The sequence below is a fragment of the Danio rerio genome, chromosome 6 (assembly GCF_052040795.2).
Source record: "Danio rerio strain M-AB ecotype USA chromosome 6, GRCz13ab, whole genome shotgun sequence".
In the NCBI taxonomy this organism is placed as follows: Eukaryota; Metazoa; Chordata; class Actinopteri; order Cypriniformes; family Danionidae; genus Danio; species Danio rerio.
The window spans coordinates 9,564,712-9,581,631 of record NC_141026.1 but is presented as its reverse complement, the minus strand read 5'-3'; the positions used below and the strand labels follow the sequence as shown (position 1 = coordinate 9,581,631).

At 33.2% G+C, this 16,920-nt stretch overlaps 2 protein-coding genes and 1 non-coding gene across 18 annotated transcripts in view; 2 read left to right on the top strand and 1 right to left on the bottom strand.

Annotated features, from left to right (window-relative positions):
• Positions 1 to 16,548, bottom strand: part of LOC147843368 (uncharacterized) — a 413,390-nt gene extending 396,842 nt beyond the window's left edge. For 4 of the 14 annotated variants that reach the window (XR_015493298.1, XR_015493297.1, XR_015493302.1 and 1 more), the window contains exon 1: positions 1,275 to 1,847. The gene's annotated coding sequence lies outside the window, so the exon portion shown is untranslated. Of the gene's footprint in view, positions 1 to 1,274; positions 2,008 to 14,019; positions 14,215 to 15,535; positions 15,572 to 16,356 lie in introns of those variants that run through there. The other 10 variants (XR_015493300.1, XR_015493299.1, XR_015493303.1 and 7 more) reach the window with 5 other exon arrangements.
• nabp1b (nucleic acid binding protein 1b) lies at positions 1,073 to 14,371 on the top strand. 3 transcript variants are annotated; one of them, XM_087255976.1, is made up of 6 exons: positions 1,073 to 1,326; positions 2,772 to 2,910; positions 3,732 to 3,803; positions 3,880 to 3,967; positions 4,046 to 4,112; positions 14,036 to 14,371. In XM_087255976.1, exons 4-6 carry the CDS (start codon positions 3,887 to 3,889, stop codon positions 14,224 to 14,226), a joined length of 339 nt encoding a protein of 112 aa, XP_087112102.1. In that variant the 5' UTR covers positions 1,073 to 1,326; positions 2,772 to 2,910; positions 3,732 to 3,803; positions 3,880 to 3,886; the 3' UTR covers positions 14,227 to 14,371.
• Positions 1,907 to 1,988, top strand: trnas-cga (transfer RNA serine (anticodon CGA)). The gene has a single exon. It is a non-coding gene; the product is annotated as a tRNA-Ser (tRNA).
• Positions 16,549 to 16,920: the final 372 nt, after the last annotated feature.

Sequence of the window (16,920 nt, the reverse complement as noted above, 5' to 3'; positions counted from 1 at the left end):
GTTTAATGGAAAGAAGATTTCTGAACATAATAGTTTTAATAACTCATTTCTAATAACTGATTTATTTTAACTTTGCTATGATGACAGCACATAATAGTTGACTAGATATTTTTCAAAATACAAGAATTCATATTCAAAGTGTGATTTCAAGGCTTAATTAGGCTAATTAGGCAAGTCATTGTATAACAGTAGTTTCTTCTGCAGACAATCAAAAAATATATTGCTTAAAGGGGTTTATATTATAGACCTTAAAATGGGTTTCAAAATATTTAAACCTGCTTTTATTCTAGACAAAATAAAACAAATAAGCTTTTCTCCAGAAGAAAAAACATTAGAGGAAATACTGTTAAAATTTCTTGCTCTGTTAAAGATCATTTGGGAAATATTTATTTTTTTAAAAATCTCAGGAGCGCTAATAATTTTGACTTCAACTGATAATCGTTTTGAATAATCGTGATTACAATTATGACCAAAATAATCGTGATTATAATTTTTTGCAAAAATCAACCAGCCCTACTGTAAAATACTTGCATGTACAAAAAAAACGTAGAAATGGTTTCACTGTTTTTTTGAGGCCTGAATTGTTTTCATGGCATGGTTGACATTTGCATGCAATTGTTCATAATCCCTCAGACAGAAGTAACTGTAACATGACAGAAAGTGTCTTATCTATGAGCTAGACTTTGATTTTAAGGTAAATAACTTTTGAGTTACAAGCTTTAATGTTGTTAGAAGTAGAATAGACTGAACTTGACAGGAGTTAAATGAAGTTAAGCATTTCGCTACACTCCAAAACTCTTGTATTTATATAAAAAAGGATAAATACTTTGATAAAAATGTTTTTAGTTTACCAATTTCATAGACTTTTTTATGTTTGTCCATGTGACATAAGATTCCAAATACCTTTTGTACCCCTTTTAACCTAATAATTTAACATTGTATTGGCATGTTCACAGTTCTGTAATCAATTGATGATCACAAAGACATACAGGCAAACAATGCCCTAAAATATTTCTGATTTCTGTATTAAGTTTTGCAATGATTAAAATAATTATTATATTTTAATAAAAACATAGTGCTTTAATTAACAACAGGTTGGGGAACCGTTGCTAGTAGGCTATTCACTACGCTGATAGTAAGAAACCGAAGGCCTATTTGTCTTCCTCTTCATTTTAATAACCTTAAATCATGTCAAATTAGTTATACTCCTCAAGTGAAGCAAACGTAAAACATAAACTACAATGTATTACCTAAATTAATAACAACTAACTTACGTGTAACGTTCATTTGAATCCACCGAAGAATAATGTCAACCGTCAACAGTTTGTAAGTAATCTAAGTTACCCAATACTGCAGAAACAATGACAAACCTGAAATGTCGAGGTAATGAGGAATTCTCAACTTATACATTCATTGGCATCTGCATTATCTGTCTTAATTTGTTTTTATCGACTAATTTTTGCCAACAACTGTATAAACTCTCGTACCCAAAATGAAGAGTCTAGTTTTAAAACTGGTTGAACAATTCTTCATGCTTTAGCGCCACCTGGTGTCGTGTTGAATCAATTTAAACAGCACAATATATAGATTTATATATTAGCGAAATAAATACTTCAATCCATCTTAAAAACTCAAAAACTAAACGCTAAGAATATTTTCTTTGGTTATACTGTCGAACATCGCGCTTCTACTTTCCAATTTTTGTAATCTGCCTGTTTGTTTTAAATGAAGCCATATTATGAGGCTTCCTAAATACGATTAAAAAACATCCAGCTTTTACATTTTTAACATAAAATAACCCAAACATACAAAGAAACTGGCTCTATCGCGTAAAATAATCGCGTAATAATCACACCTGATGGATGTAAAGGTAGATAAACTGTTTTTTGCAGGCAGATATGAACCAGTCACGGTGGCCGAGAGGTTAAGGCGTTGGACTCGAAATCCAATGGGGTTTCCCCGCACAGGTTCGAATCCTGTTCGTGACGATGTTTAATTTTGATTAGCAAACAACCACACTTTCAAATTACGTTTTAAATCACGCATTCGTGAATAAACTGATGTCACGGAGTATCTGGGCCACTATTTCTACAGCATTTCAAGGATTACAGAGGTGCGGCTCGGTTAAAAAAATTCTGCAAGGCAGAAGCGTCACCTAATCTGGCAATTTTAGATCAAGCAAAGCAGTGCTGTAATCAATTACATGCGAGGCACAATCAGTCAATAAGTGGCAGGCAGTTTGCGTTTGATCGAATTTGAGTAGGATTTTCTTAGTGTTTTTTCTTTTCTAGTTTTTTTTACAATGGCAAATTCACCAAACGACAATGCGTTCTTGATTAAAGACCTTAAAGCTGGATTAAAAAATATTAATTTGGTTTTCATCGTCCTGGAAACTGGTAAGTTTGTTGGGAAACTGTTTCTCTACTAGCCCACCTTTATTAAAAGTGTGCTCACAAACACACAATCAGCATTTAAGTCGACAAATAAGATTCATCTTTATAAATCATGACACTTTATATATCATACGAACCTTTTTTCCGTACTGATAAACGAAAAACAGATTAAATTAGCTTACTTGTGAATAAGTCATTAGAGTTGGGTTTGTTCTGAGAATCGGTTGAACTGATTCATAAGTTCAGAACAAATCGTTCAAGAATTTGAATCAAAGTCCCTTCGCTTTTATGTTTATGCAAGCAGCAATATTCAGAATATAAAGTATATTAAAGAATTCTTGTATTTTACGTGTGTTCCAATGTAACAAAATGTGTCAGGTCGTGTGTCTAAAACAAAGGACGGACACGAAGTGCGTTCCTGTAAAGTAGCTGACAGGACCGGAAGTATCACCATATCAGTGTGGGACGAGGTGGGCAGCCTGATTCAAACCGGAGACATCATTCGACTCACTCGAGGGTAAGTACAGTTCATTACTGATGAGGATGGTGATAATAACATTATTAATAATACCAGTTCTTATAGTCAAATCCACGCGTCTTTCTTTCTATTTAAATTAAATTAGCAAATTTAAAAACACATCAATGTAAAAATGTTGGTGAAGTGTTTGAATAGTCTCTTTTTAAATCTTTATTTAGACTTTAGAGTTGCTGTTTTACAGATTTAGAGTTGCTGTTGATTTTTCATGTCATAAGCAAACTGATAATATACATTTTTTTCCAAATAAAGGGGGTTGTAAGTGTGTGGGAAATTTGTTTCTAATCAGTAATTGTTTTGTTAGTATTTTTTGTGTGAATTTATTATTTTTGTTTTTGTAAAATGTTGTGTTAAAGGGTGTTTTAAAGGCCAAAGTCTTTCATTCTTTAATTTCTTTTTTCTTTCTATGAATATGTTAATGGAAACAGCATATTTATAGCTAAACATTTCTATCTACAACTCTTTACTGCACTGTTAGACAAATCATCTTTAGAATTAGACCGGAGTAATATTATTTATTATTATTATTAATATTTACTACCAGTTTGCTTTATTGATTAATGCTGTCCACTGGATGGCGCCATTTACTAAGGTTTGACCATAGACTGTACAATAATGTGGCTTATGTAAATTAAAAACGGTAGTAGTAGTATTAATAGTGATAATAACAGTAATAATAAAAGGGAGAGAATTGACACCATAATACATTTGAATACATGTTTTGATCGTTATTATAAGGCTCCAATTTGGTAAAAGTAAATGTATAAAACACAAGAAAATAATCCTGTGTATATATTTTTCAGATATGCGTCTCTCTTTAAAGGCTGTCTTACGCTGTATATTGGAAGAACAGGAGACCTCCAGAAGATCGGAGAGTAGGTCATCTCAGCTGACTTATTTAATGCAAGGGGAAATGACAGCAGTAACCGTTCCTTTTTGCGTCTATTAAAGGTTCTGCATGATTTTCTCTGAGACTCCAAATTTCAGTGAGCCCAACCCAGAGGTGCTGGCTAAAATAAACCAAATAAACAACACCCATGTGAGTGCAAAAATACTGCTCAAATTGCACCAACAGTAAGAGGAACACAGAATGAGTGTGTGTTTTATCTCCTAACAGGTAAAAACAGAGGCTCACGGCAGCAATCCTTCTCTAGTGAATCCCGTGCCACCTGCTGTACCTACAGGTTTACATTTTTAAAGCTTATTGTTTGACATTGGCCATTTTTATTCCAAATCGTGTGTTGTGGACTTACATGTTGCTATCACTGATTAAGTCAGGGGCCACCAAACTTATTCCTGGAGGGACGGTGTCCTGCAGATATTAGCTCCAACCCTAAACAAACACACCTGAACAAGCAAATCAAGATCTTACTAGCTATACTTAAAACATCCAGGTTTGTTGAGGCAAGTTGGAACTAAACCCTGCAGGGACACCGGCCCTCAAGGACTGAGATTAGTGACCCCTGGATTAAGTGGATAGCTTGAAATAATTTAAAATAAGACAAAAGATTTAAAATACTTGCCTACATTCTACCATTGGTTCCTTATTAATGTATAGAACATGAATTATTTCCAGACTGTCTCTATAAACACCCCATGCCCTGTTGTGTAAAGATACATGTTTTTAAGATTCTTGTTCTTGCAATATTTGGCACTTTTATATATGGCTTGACAGTAAAGAGCTAACATATGACCAAAAAAAACTGCAAATTTTAGATGGATGGATGGATGGATGAATGGATGGATGAATAGATTCACTTACACTTCACATTCATAGATTTGCCAGAGACTTTTACAAGATCCTTCCTTCCTTCCTTCCTTCCATCCTTCCTTCTTTCTTTCTTTCTTTCTTTCTTTCTTTCTTTCTTTCTTTCTTTCTTTTTCTTTCTTTCTTTCTTTCTTTCTTTCTTTCTTTTTTTCCGAGTCAATGCAAAAAACACACATAGCTTACAGTGCACATTTGGAGAATTCTAATTATTCATCCATTCTGTTTACTTTTTTAACACACTACATAAACAATTTTAACTTTAAGGATAAATATTTCAGTACTGAAACCCATTAAAATGTTAAATGTATTCTATTAATTTGAGAAACAACAAAACAAAAATTTTATTAGTATAACCTAATTAAAAATGATCATTATTAATAATAATTTGTTTATCGTTTTGCAAAGAAAGTAAAAAATTGCATTATGTAAACAAACTAAATTTAACTTTTAAGGTAAAAATACAAAAAATATAAGGAATTTTGTTAGTTATGATCAATTCGGAAATATTTTATATACAGTTGAAGTCAGAATTATCAGCTCCCCTGAATTATTAGCTCCCCTGTATATTTCTCCCCAATTTCTGTTTAATAGAAAGATTTTTACAATACATTTCTAATAAGTTATTTATTTTATCTTGGTCATGATGACAGTAAATAATATCTTACTAGATATTTTTTAAGATACTAGTATTCAGCTTGAAGTGACAATTAAAGGCTTAACCAGGTTAGTTAGGTTAACTAGGCAGGATAGGGTAATAGGGCAAGTTATTGTATAACGATGGTTCGTTCTGTATAGTCGGAAAAAAAGTAGCTTAAAGGGGCTAATAATTTTGTCTTTAAAATGGTGTTTAAAAAATTGAAAACTGCTTTTATTCTTGCCGAAAAAAAACGAATAAGACTTTATCTAGAAGAAGAAAATATTATCAGACATACAGACATTCCCTTACTCTGTTGAAAAATATTTAAAAAAGAAAAATAAATTCAAAGGGGGACTAATAATTCTAACTTCAACTGTGTATATGGACATACATGTTGCATATATACATGTTTCTGGCATATATATGGACATGTATGTGCTATACATGTAGGGGACATATTTGTTTCTGACATTTTTGTGGACATGTTTCTGACATATATGCAGTGGTTGAAAGAGTACTGAAAAATCATACTCAAGTAAAAGTACCATTACTTGCCTAAAAATGTAGTGCAAGTAGAGTAAAAGTATCTGTTGTGAATATTACTCAAAGTATGAGTAAAAAGTAGCCCTTTTAAATGTACTTAAGAGTCGTGAGTATTACACTCTTAAAAGCTGATGCGTTTACATGTAATTTGTGGATGTGTGTAAACGAAACATTCTGTAGTGCATTTAGTTATTGCCCAGCAGGCACACAACGTCATAAGACATTAATATTCAGTTAGATTTAAGTGGTGGTGATGTCAGCTGACCAAAATTCAACATCTAACCAGCGTCTAAGGACCATGTCATTTTGATGTCCAATAATGATGTTGATATTTGGTCAATTAGGTTGTTAGAAAGTGACCAAAATCCAACTTTGACCCAACATCTAAAACCAACAACATATTGATGTCAAATACTGACATTTATTCATCTGGTATGGCAAACAAAATCCAACATCTGATATATGTCAAGAGTGGTAACGTCCACACAACGTCAAACTGTAACATCATTAGACGTTGATATTTGGTTAGTTTTAGGTTGAAAGTTGGACATTGACGTTGGCCTGACATTGAGTTCTGACCTTAACCTAATTTTCAATGGCGTCAAGTTGACGACTTGAGCCTGCTGGGTGTTTAAGGCTATTTCGGTCACCATACAGTGAACATCTGTCATCTTGTCATCAATGACATGCATATAAACAGTCTCTGGGTCAACGCATGTAAAGACTTTGGACATCTTCTTGGACGCTTTAAATACTTCCAAACAACCATGTCTTCATTATGATGCGATTTACCCTTTATGTGTGATTTGATTGGACTTGCAGGACTGAATTTTCTAATCCCCATAGACATGAAAAAAATATATATATGTGACCCCTTTTTTTTTTTACATATGTGACATATGTTCCTGACATATATGTGACATATGTTCCTGACATATATGTGACATATGTTCCTGACATATATGTGACATATGTTCCTGACATATATGTTGCTGACATATATGTGACAAATATGTTGCTGACATATATGTGACGTATATGTTCCTGACATATATGTGACGTATATGTTCCTTACATATATGTGACGTTTATGTTCCTGAGTCCTGACATATATGTGACGTATATGTTCCTTACATATATGTGACGTATATGTTCCTGACATATTTGTGACGTATATGTTCCTGACATATATGTGACGTATATGTTCCTGACATATATGTGACGTATATGTTCCTGACATATTTGTGACGTATATGTTCCTGACATATATGTGACGTATATGTTCCTGACATATATGTGACATATATGTTCCCTACACATATGTGACGTATATGTTGATGACATATATGTGACGTATATGTTGCTGACATATATGTGACGTATATGTTGCTGGCATATATGTGACGTATATGTTGCTGACATATATGTGACGTATATGTTGCTGACATATATGTGACGTATATGTTGCTGGCATATATGTGACGTATATGTTGCTGACCTATATGTGACGTATATGTTGCTGACCTATATGTGACGTATATGTTGCTGACCTATATGTGACATATGTTGCTGACCTATATGTGACATATGTTGCTGACTTATATGTGGCATATATGTTCCTGATATATATGTGACATATATGTTCCTGACATATATGTGACATATATGTTCCTGACATATATGTGACATATATGTTCCTGACATATATGTGACATTTATGTTGCTGACCTATATGTGACATATATGTTGCTGACCTATATGTGACATATATGTTGCTGACCTATATGTGACATATATGTTGCTGACCTATATGTGACATATATGTTGCTGACCTATATGTGACATATATGTTGCTGACCTATATGTGACATATATGTTGCTGACCTATATGTGACATATATGTTGCTGACCTATATGTGACATATATGTTCCTGACCTATAAGTGACATATATGTTCCTGACCTATATGTGACATATATGTTGCTGACATATATGTGACATATATGTTGCTGACATATATGTGACATATATGTTGCTGACATATATGTGACATATATGTTCCTGACATATATGTGACATATATGTTCCTGACCTATATGTGACATATATGTTCCTGACCTATATGTGACATATGTTGCTGACCTATATGTGACATATATGTTGCTGACCTATATGTGACATATATGTTGCTGACCTATATGTGACATATATGTTGCTGACATATATGTTCCTGACATATATGTGACATATGTTGCTGACATATATGTGACATATATGTTCCTGACCTATATGTGACATATATGTTCCTGACCTATATGTGACATATATGTTCCTGACATATATGTGACATTTATGTTGCTGACCTATATGTGACATATATGTTGCTGACCTATATGTGACATATATGTTGCTGACCTATATGTGACATATATGTTGCTGACCTATATGTGACATATATGTTGCTGACCTATATGTGACATAAATGTTGCTGACCTATATGTGACATATATGTTGCTGACCTATATGTGACATATATGTTGCTGACCTATATGTGACATATATGTTCCTGACCTATAAGTGACATATATGTTCCTGACCTATATGTGACATATATGTTCCTGACCTATATGTGACATTTATGTTGCTGACCTATATGTGACATATATGTTGCTGACCTATATGTGACATATATGTTGCTGACCTATATGTGACATATATGTTGCTGACCTATATGTGACATATATGTTGCTGACCTATATGTGACATATATGTTGCTGACATATATGTTCCTGACATATATGTGACATATGTTGCTGACATATATGTGACATATATGTTCCTGACCTATATGTGACATATATGTTCCTGACATATATGTGACATTTATGTTGCTGACCTATATGTGACATATATGTTGCTGACCTATATGTGACATATATGTTGCTGACCTATATGTGACATATATGTTGCTGACCTATATGTGACATATATGTTGCTGACCTATATGTGACATATATGTTGCTGACCTATATGTGACATAAATGTTGCTGACCTATATGTGACATATATGTTGCTGACCTATATGTGACATATATGTTGCTGACCTATATGTGACATATATGTTCCTGACCTATAAGTGACATATATGTTCCTGACCTATATGTGACATATATGTTCCTGACCTATATGTGACATTTATGTTGCTGACCTATATGTGACATATATGTTGCTGACCTATATGTGACATATATGTTGCTGACCTATATGTGACATATATGTTGCTGACCTATATGTGACATATATGTTGCTGACCTATATGTGACATATATGTTGCTGACATATATGTTCCTGACATATATGTGACATATGTTGCTGACATATATGTGACATATATGTTCCTGACCTATATGTGACATATATGTTCCTGACCTATATGTGACATATATGTTCCTGACATATATGTGACATATATGTTCCTGACATATATGTGACATTTATGTTGCTGACCTATATGTGACATATATGTTGCTGACCTATATGTGACATATATGTTGCTGACCTATATGTGACATATATGTTGCTGACCTATATGTGACATATATGTTGCTGACCTATATGTGACATATATGTTGCTGACCTATATGTGACATATATGTTGCTGACCTATATGTGACATATATGTTCCTGACATATATGTGACATATATGTTCCTGACATATATGTGACATTTATGTTGCTGACCTATATGTGACATATATGTTGCTGACCTATATGTGACATATATGTTGCTGACCTATATGTGACATATATGTTGCTGACCTATATGTGACATATATGTTGCTGACCTATATGTGACATATATGTTGCTGACCTATATGTGACATATATGTTGCTGACATATATGTGACATATATGTTGCTGACCTATATGTGACATATATGTTGCTGACCTATATGTGACATATATGTTGCTGACCTATATGTGACATATATGTTCCTGACATATATGTGACATATATGTTCCTGACATATATGTGACATTTATGTTGCTGACCTATATGTGACATATATGTTGCTGACCTATATGTGACATATATGTTCCTGACCTATATGTGACATATATGTTCCTGACCTATAAGTGACATATATGTTCCTGACCTATATGTGACATATATGTTCCTGACCTATATGTGACATTTATGTTGCTGACCTATATGTGACATATATGTTGCTGACCTATATGTGACATATATGTTGCTGACCTATATGTGACATATATGTTGCTGACCTATATGTGACATATATGTTGCTGACATATATGTTCCTGACATATATGTGACATATGTTGCTGACATATATGTGACATATATGTTCCTGACATATATGTGACATATATGTTCCTGACATATATGTGACATATATGTTCCTGACATATATGTGACATATATGTTCCTGACCTATATGTGACATATATGTTCCTGACATATATGTGACATATATGTTCCTGACATATATGTGACATTTATGTTGCTGACCTATATGTGACATATATGTTGCTGACCTATATGTGACATATATGTTCCTGACATATATGTGACATTTATGTTGCTGACCTATATGTGACATATATGTTGCTGACCTATATGTGACATATATGTTGCTGACCTATATGTGACATATATGTTGCTGACCTATATGTGACATATATGTTGCTGACCTATATGTGACATATATGTTGCTGACCTATATGTGACATATATGTTCCTGACCTATATGTGACATATATGTTCCTGACCTATATGTGACATTTATGTTGCTGACCTATATGTGACATATATGTTGCTGACCTATATGTGACATATATGTTGCTGACCTATATGTGACATATATGTTGCTGACCTATATGTGACATATATGTTGCTGACCTATATGTGACATATATGTTGCTGACATATATGTTCCTGACATATATGTGACATATGTTGCTGACATATATGTGACATATATGTTCCTGACCTATATGTGACATTTATGTTGCTGACCTATATGTGACATATATGTTGCTGACCTATATGTGACATATATGTTGCTGACCTATATGTGACATATATGTTGCTGACCTATATGTGACATATATGTTGCTGACCTATATGTGACATATATGTTGCTGACATATATGTTCCTGACATATATGTGACATATGTTCCTGACCTATATGTGACATATATGTTCCTGACCTATATGTGACATTTATGTTGCTGACCTATATGTGACATATATGTTGCTGACCTATATGTGACATATATGTTGCTGACCTATATGTGACATATATGTTGCTGACCTATATGTGACATATAGGTTGCTGACCTATATGTGACATATATGTTGCTGACCTATATGTGACATATATGTTGCTGACCTATATGTGACATATATGTTGCTGACCTATATGTGACATATATGTTGCTGACCTATATGTGACATATATGTTGCTGACCTATATGTGACATATATGTTGCTGACCTATATGTGACATATATGTTCCTGACCTATATGTGACATATATGTTGCTGACCTATATGTGACATATATGTTGCTGACCTATATGTGACATATATGTTGCTGACCTATATGTGACATATATGTTGCTGACCTATATGTGACATATATGTTCCTGACATATATGTGACATATATGTTCCTGACATATATGTGACATATATGTTCCTGACATATATGTGACATATATGTTCCTGACATATATGTGACATATATGTTCCTGACATATATGTGACATATATGTTCCTGACATATATGTGACATATATGTTCCTGACCTATATGTGACATATATGTTCCTGACCTATATGTGACATATATGTTCCTGACCTATATGTGACATATATGTTCCTGACCTATATGTGACATATATGTTGCTGACCTATATGTGACATATATGTTGCTGACCTATATGTGACATATATGTTGCTGACCTATATGTGACATATATGTTGCTGACCTATATGTGACATATATGTTGCTGACCTATATGTGACATATATGTTCCTGACCTATAAGTGACATATATGTTCCTGACCTATATGTGACATATATGTTGCTGACATATATGTGACATATATGTTGCTGACATATATGTGACATATATGTTGCTGACATATATGTGACATATATGTTCCTGACATATATGTGACATATATGTTCCTGACCTATATGTGACATATATGTTCCTGACCTATATGTGACATTTATGTTGCTGACCTATATGTGACATATATGTTGCTGACCTATATGTGACATATATGTTGCTGACCTATATGTGACATATATGTTGCTGACCTATATGTGACATATATGTTGCTGACCTATATGTGACATATATGTTGCTGACCTATATGTGACATATATGTTGCTGACCTATATGTGACATATATGTTGCTGACCTATATGTGACATATATGTTGCTGACCTATATGTGACATATATGTTCCTGACATATATGTGACATATATGTTCCTGACATATATGTGACATATATGTTCCTGACATATATGTGACATATATGTTCCTGACATATATGTGACATATATGTTCCTGACATATATGTTGCTGACAAATATGTTGCTGACATATATGTGACATATGTTGCTGGCATATATGTGACATATATGTTCCTGACATATATGTGACATTTATGTTGCTGACCTATATGTGACATACATGTTGCTGACCTATATGTGACATATATGTTGCTGACCTATATGTGACATACATGTTGCTGACCTATATGTGACATACATGTTGCTGACCTATATGTGACATATATGTTGCTGACCTATATGTGACATATATGTTGCTGACCTATATGTGACATATATGTTGCTGACCTATATGTGACATACATGTTGCTGACCTATATGTGACATATGTTGCTGACCTATATGTGACATACATGTTGCTGACCTATATGTGACATACATGTTGCTGACTTATATGTGACATATATGTTGCTGACCTATATGTGACATATATGTTGCTGACCTATATGTGACATATATGTTGCTGACATATATGTGACATATATGTTGCTGACCTATATGTGACATATATGTTGCTGACATATATGTGACATATATGTTGCTGACATATATGTGACATATATGTTGCTGACCTATATGTGACATATATGTTCCTGACATATATGTGACATATATGTTGCTGACATATATGTGACATATATGTTGCTGACATATATGTGACATATATGTTGCTGACATATATGTGACATATATGTTGCTGACATATATGTGACATATATGTTGCTGACATATATGTGACATTTATGTTGCTGACATATATGTGACATTTATGTTGTTGACCTATGTGACATATATGTTGCTGACCTATATGTGACATTTATGTTGCTGACCTATGTGACATATATGTTGCTGACCTATATGTGACATATATGTTGCTGACCTATATGTGACATATATGTTGTTGACCTATGTGACATATATGTTGCTGACCTATATGTGACATATATGTTGCTGACCTATATGTGACATATATGTTGCTGACCTATATGTGACATATATGTTGCTGACCTATATGTGACATATATGTTCCTGACAAATGTTTCTGACATGAATGTGACATACATGTTGCTGACATATATGTGACATGTATGTTTCTGCCATGCATGTTTCTGGCATATATGTGACACATTTTTCTGACATATATGTGACATAAATGGACATATACTTTTGTTCCTAACGAAAACTGGTTTTATTCTAGCCAAAACAAAACAAATAAGACTTTTTTCCAGAAAAAAAAGGAAATACTGTAAAAACTTCCTTACTCTGTTAAACATTATTTTGGAAATATAAAAAAATAATAATAATAAAAATCACATGAGGGCTAATAATTTTGACTTCAATTATAAGTACAATACATAAGCACAATGTATATTTATAGGAAGTTTTGATTTGTTGCATTTACTTCTGGAAAGATTATGACATGCACCAGAGAAAACTACACATAAAACAAAACAAACCTCTCTCTTAGAAAGCTCTCTCTGTCTAAATAGTTGTTTCTTGTCCAGAATTAATTGTAATATGGACCCTACTATCGTTCTCTCGCAGTGAACGGCCAGGCTGTGTATTCCTTTTCTGCTGGCTCCAGAGAGGGCTCTTTTGGTTCAGGTGGCCGTCATCTGAACCGCAGCCATTGGAACAGTGGCAGTGCTTTTTCGGCTTCAGGAGGAGGACAGGGCCCAAAACCTCCCGTCTCCGTCACCAATGGACGCGACCCTCGCCGTGTGCTGAAGAGATGAAGAGCAGTCTATATTGTACTTATTTTTCTATTTTTTTTATTCACAGCTGAACTTTTGATTGGTGGTTGAATAAAGTGTGTTAACAATTCTTTGATTTATGGATTGATAAAACTTTGCTGAATAAAGATATGGACGAATAAAGTAACGCAGAATTATTGTCATGACATTTTTGCTCTTTTAAGGGTTGGACAATTGGATTATGTAAATATTAAGGTAGAGAGAGTTTGCTTATGGTGTAAAAAATAGATATGTGTGCACTTTCACAGTCTGAAATAAAGAGCCACAATATGGCAAAGAGGGCTTTTAAATATAGTGTGCTAAAAATGTTATGCCCAACTTCTGGTGATCTTTTAAATAGGATGCTAAAGTGAGAGTGAGTAGATGGATATGCAGATTCAAAATCAAAGTTATCACACTAATGATTGAAATAACTGAAATTCTAAAACATAGCATACAATGTTTATATGTATATATATATAAAATGAAATAAAATGAAATAATATTTGAGGAGAGTGTGAAATAGCAGTGACATTGTATGTATGTTTTAGTAGCCTATTCATAATTCATAAGTGATTTTGCTTTATGCTTACTGTTATTTTAACTAATGCTTTTTTTATTTCATATACCAGGGTTGCTGTAAATTCGTTAATAATAAAGGCACGCTTAAATGACTTCTATTTCATTTCACTTTATTTAAATATCATTTTAGTGTTTTTTTTTTTGTGTGTGTGTTTCTTTGTCATCATAAAAGTAACACATTCTGTAAACTAGCCCATATATGTAAATATTTAGCTTAAATATAGCCTAGCCATAAATAGTTTCGTTTTTAAAATGAGCAAAATCATCGATCTTTGGCCTTAATTGGGACCACAAACGGTTTCTGGGAAAAGCTATATTATTTCTTCTCAAGAGCATTTCTCACTTTAGTATTGCCAAATGTCTAGCAGTGATACAGTTAGCTAGAAAACCGCAATCACCGAAAAATGTTGTTTTTTTTGTCTGCACTTCCTAACTTATATTTCTTCTCTCTGTTACTAACATCAATTCGTCGTTTTTCTATTCTGCTTTTTCTTTTATTTTTTAAATACCTGTGTTCAGTCTTAAAGACATGCGAAGTATCTCTATGTATGCCAATACATATAATTTGCGTACAGTTAGAGGCACATATCTATTTTTTATTTTTTGCTTTGTTTTGCACTGGCTGTGGATACAAACGTCTATCATATGATTAAATGTAAACGTAATTACAAGAATTAATGAATGAAAAAAAAGTGCAATGAATATTGTGTTATCAATGGGCTATACTCACCCGCATGACGCGTCCACACCTACGACCTTCGTTCGTCTTCGAAACACAAACAAAAATTTATATGAAATCCTTCACCCTCCATAGACAAAATAGACGACATGGTTATTATCAGTGGAACATTATGAAGGTACGAGAATACGTTTGTAGGCACATAAAACTAAAATACTGACTTTATTTAACAGTTTCTTTCTTTTCCTGTCAGAGAAAGCGCGGGAATCCAGGGGTAGGTCTAAGGTACTGGACAGTTCTTGCGAATGCGCGTCCTATTTGTATTTGTTTTTCCTACTTTGGATCTTAATGATTACAGGTTTCTAACATTTTTCAAAGTATCTTCTTTTTTGTTCAACAGAAAAACGAAACTCATTTGAGAGTAAGTAAATGGTGATTCACTTTTGGGGAAATCATTGACTACCATAGTATTTGTTTTTCCTACTATTAATGTTAATGGTTACAGGTTTCCAAAATTTTTCAAAATATCTTCTTTTGTGTTTAACAGAAAAAGAAAACTCATTTTAGACCAAGTAAATGGTGATTCATTTTTTATTTTGGGGTGAAGCATTGACTTCCATAGTATTTGTTTTTCCAACTATATATGTCAATAGCTCCTGATTTCCAACATTTTTCAAAATATCTTCCTTTGTGTTCTAGTTTGACAAATAAATGTGTAAATTACAAATTTAGAAGAAAAAAAATTGGTGAACTATTCATTTAAACAGAATCACTGAAGATAAAAAGAAAGAACAAAGCAAAAAGAAACATGCAATTCATTCACACACAACCTTAGATTAAATCAATTGTTTAATAAAAAAATGGTATCTTACCTGGTAGATCACAGTCTCTGTGAAAGTTTAATCAGATCAAGCTCTGAATGCCAAATCCTTTCAGAAAACATCTGCTTCGACTGGTATCTGAATAACCAGCAAACAGAGCCGTGGAGTTTTTGAATAATGTGTGTGTTTTAACACTAAGACTTCATATAACCAAAATCCAACTGTTGTTATTATACTACAAGCAAAAGCAATGGAAAACTACTGCCACATCATCCAGTGATGTAAAAACCTTGAAATGGAGACATTCTCTTATCTCTTACCCACAAAAGTAAATACTTCTTCTTAAAACCACACGTTCATAAGACTATATCAATAAGGAAAGACAAATGTTATTAACAAAATAACTAATAACTAATAATCAAATCAAACAGTGGTGATGTTGTTAAACCCCAAAAACAGATAATAGCATTAAGCAAATTCTATAAGCGATGTTTATTGTCACCTTATAAATAACCTAAATCGCTCTCTCTGAGTCTGAGATAAGATGACAGCTGTGTTTAAGTTTCTTTGGGTCTCATTCCCACGCAGCTATCATGTTTATCAAGTTGAAAAAAC

Bases quoted from the DNA above. Each gene is read 5' to 3' on its own strand.
- nabp1b (XM_087255975.1), top strand. From the start codon at position 1,362: ATGACAAACCTGAAATGTCGAG. The intron at 1,384-2,771 runs GTAATGAGGAAT...AAAATGTGTCAG, and splicing joins GACAAACCTGAAATGTCGAG to GTCGTGTGTCTAAAACAAAG. The intron at 3,804-3,879 runs GTAGGTCATCTC...CGTCTATTAAAG, and splicing joins GACCTCCAGAAGATCGGAGA to GTTCTGCATGATTTTCTCTG.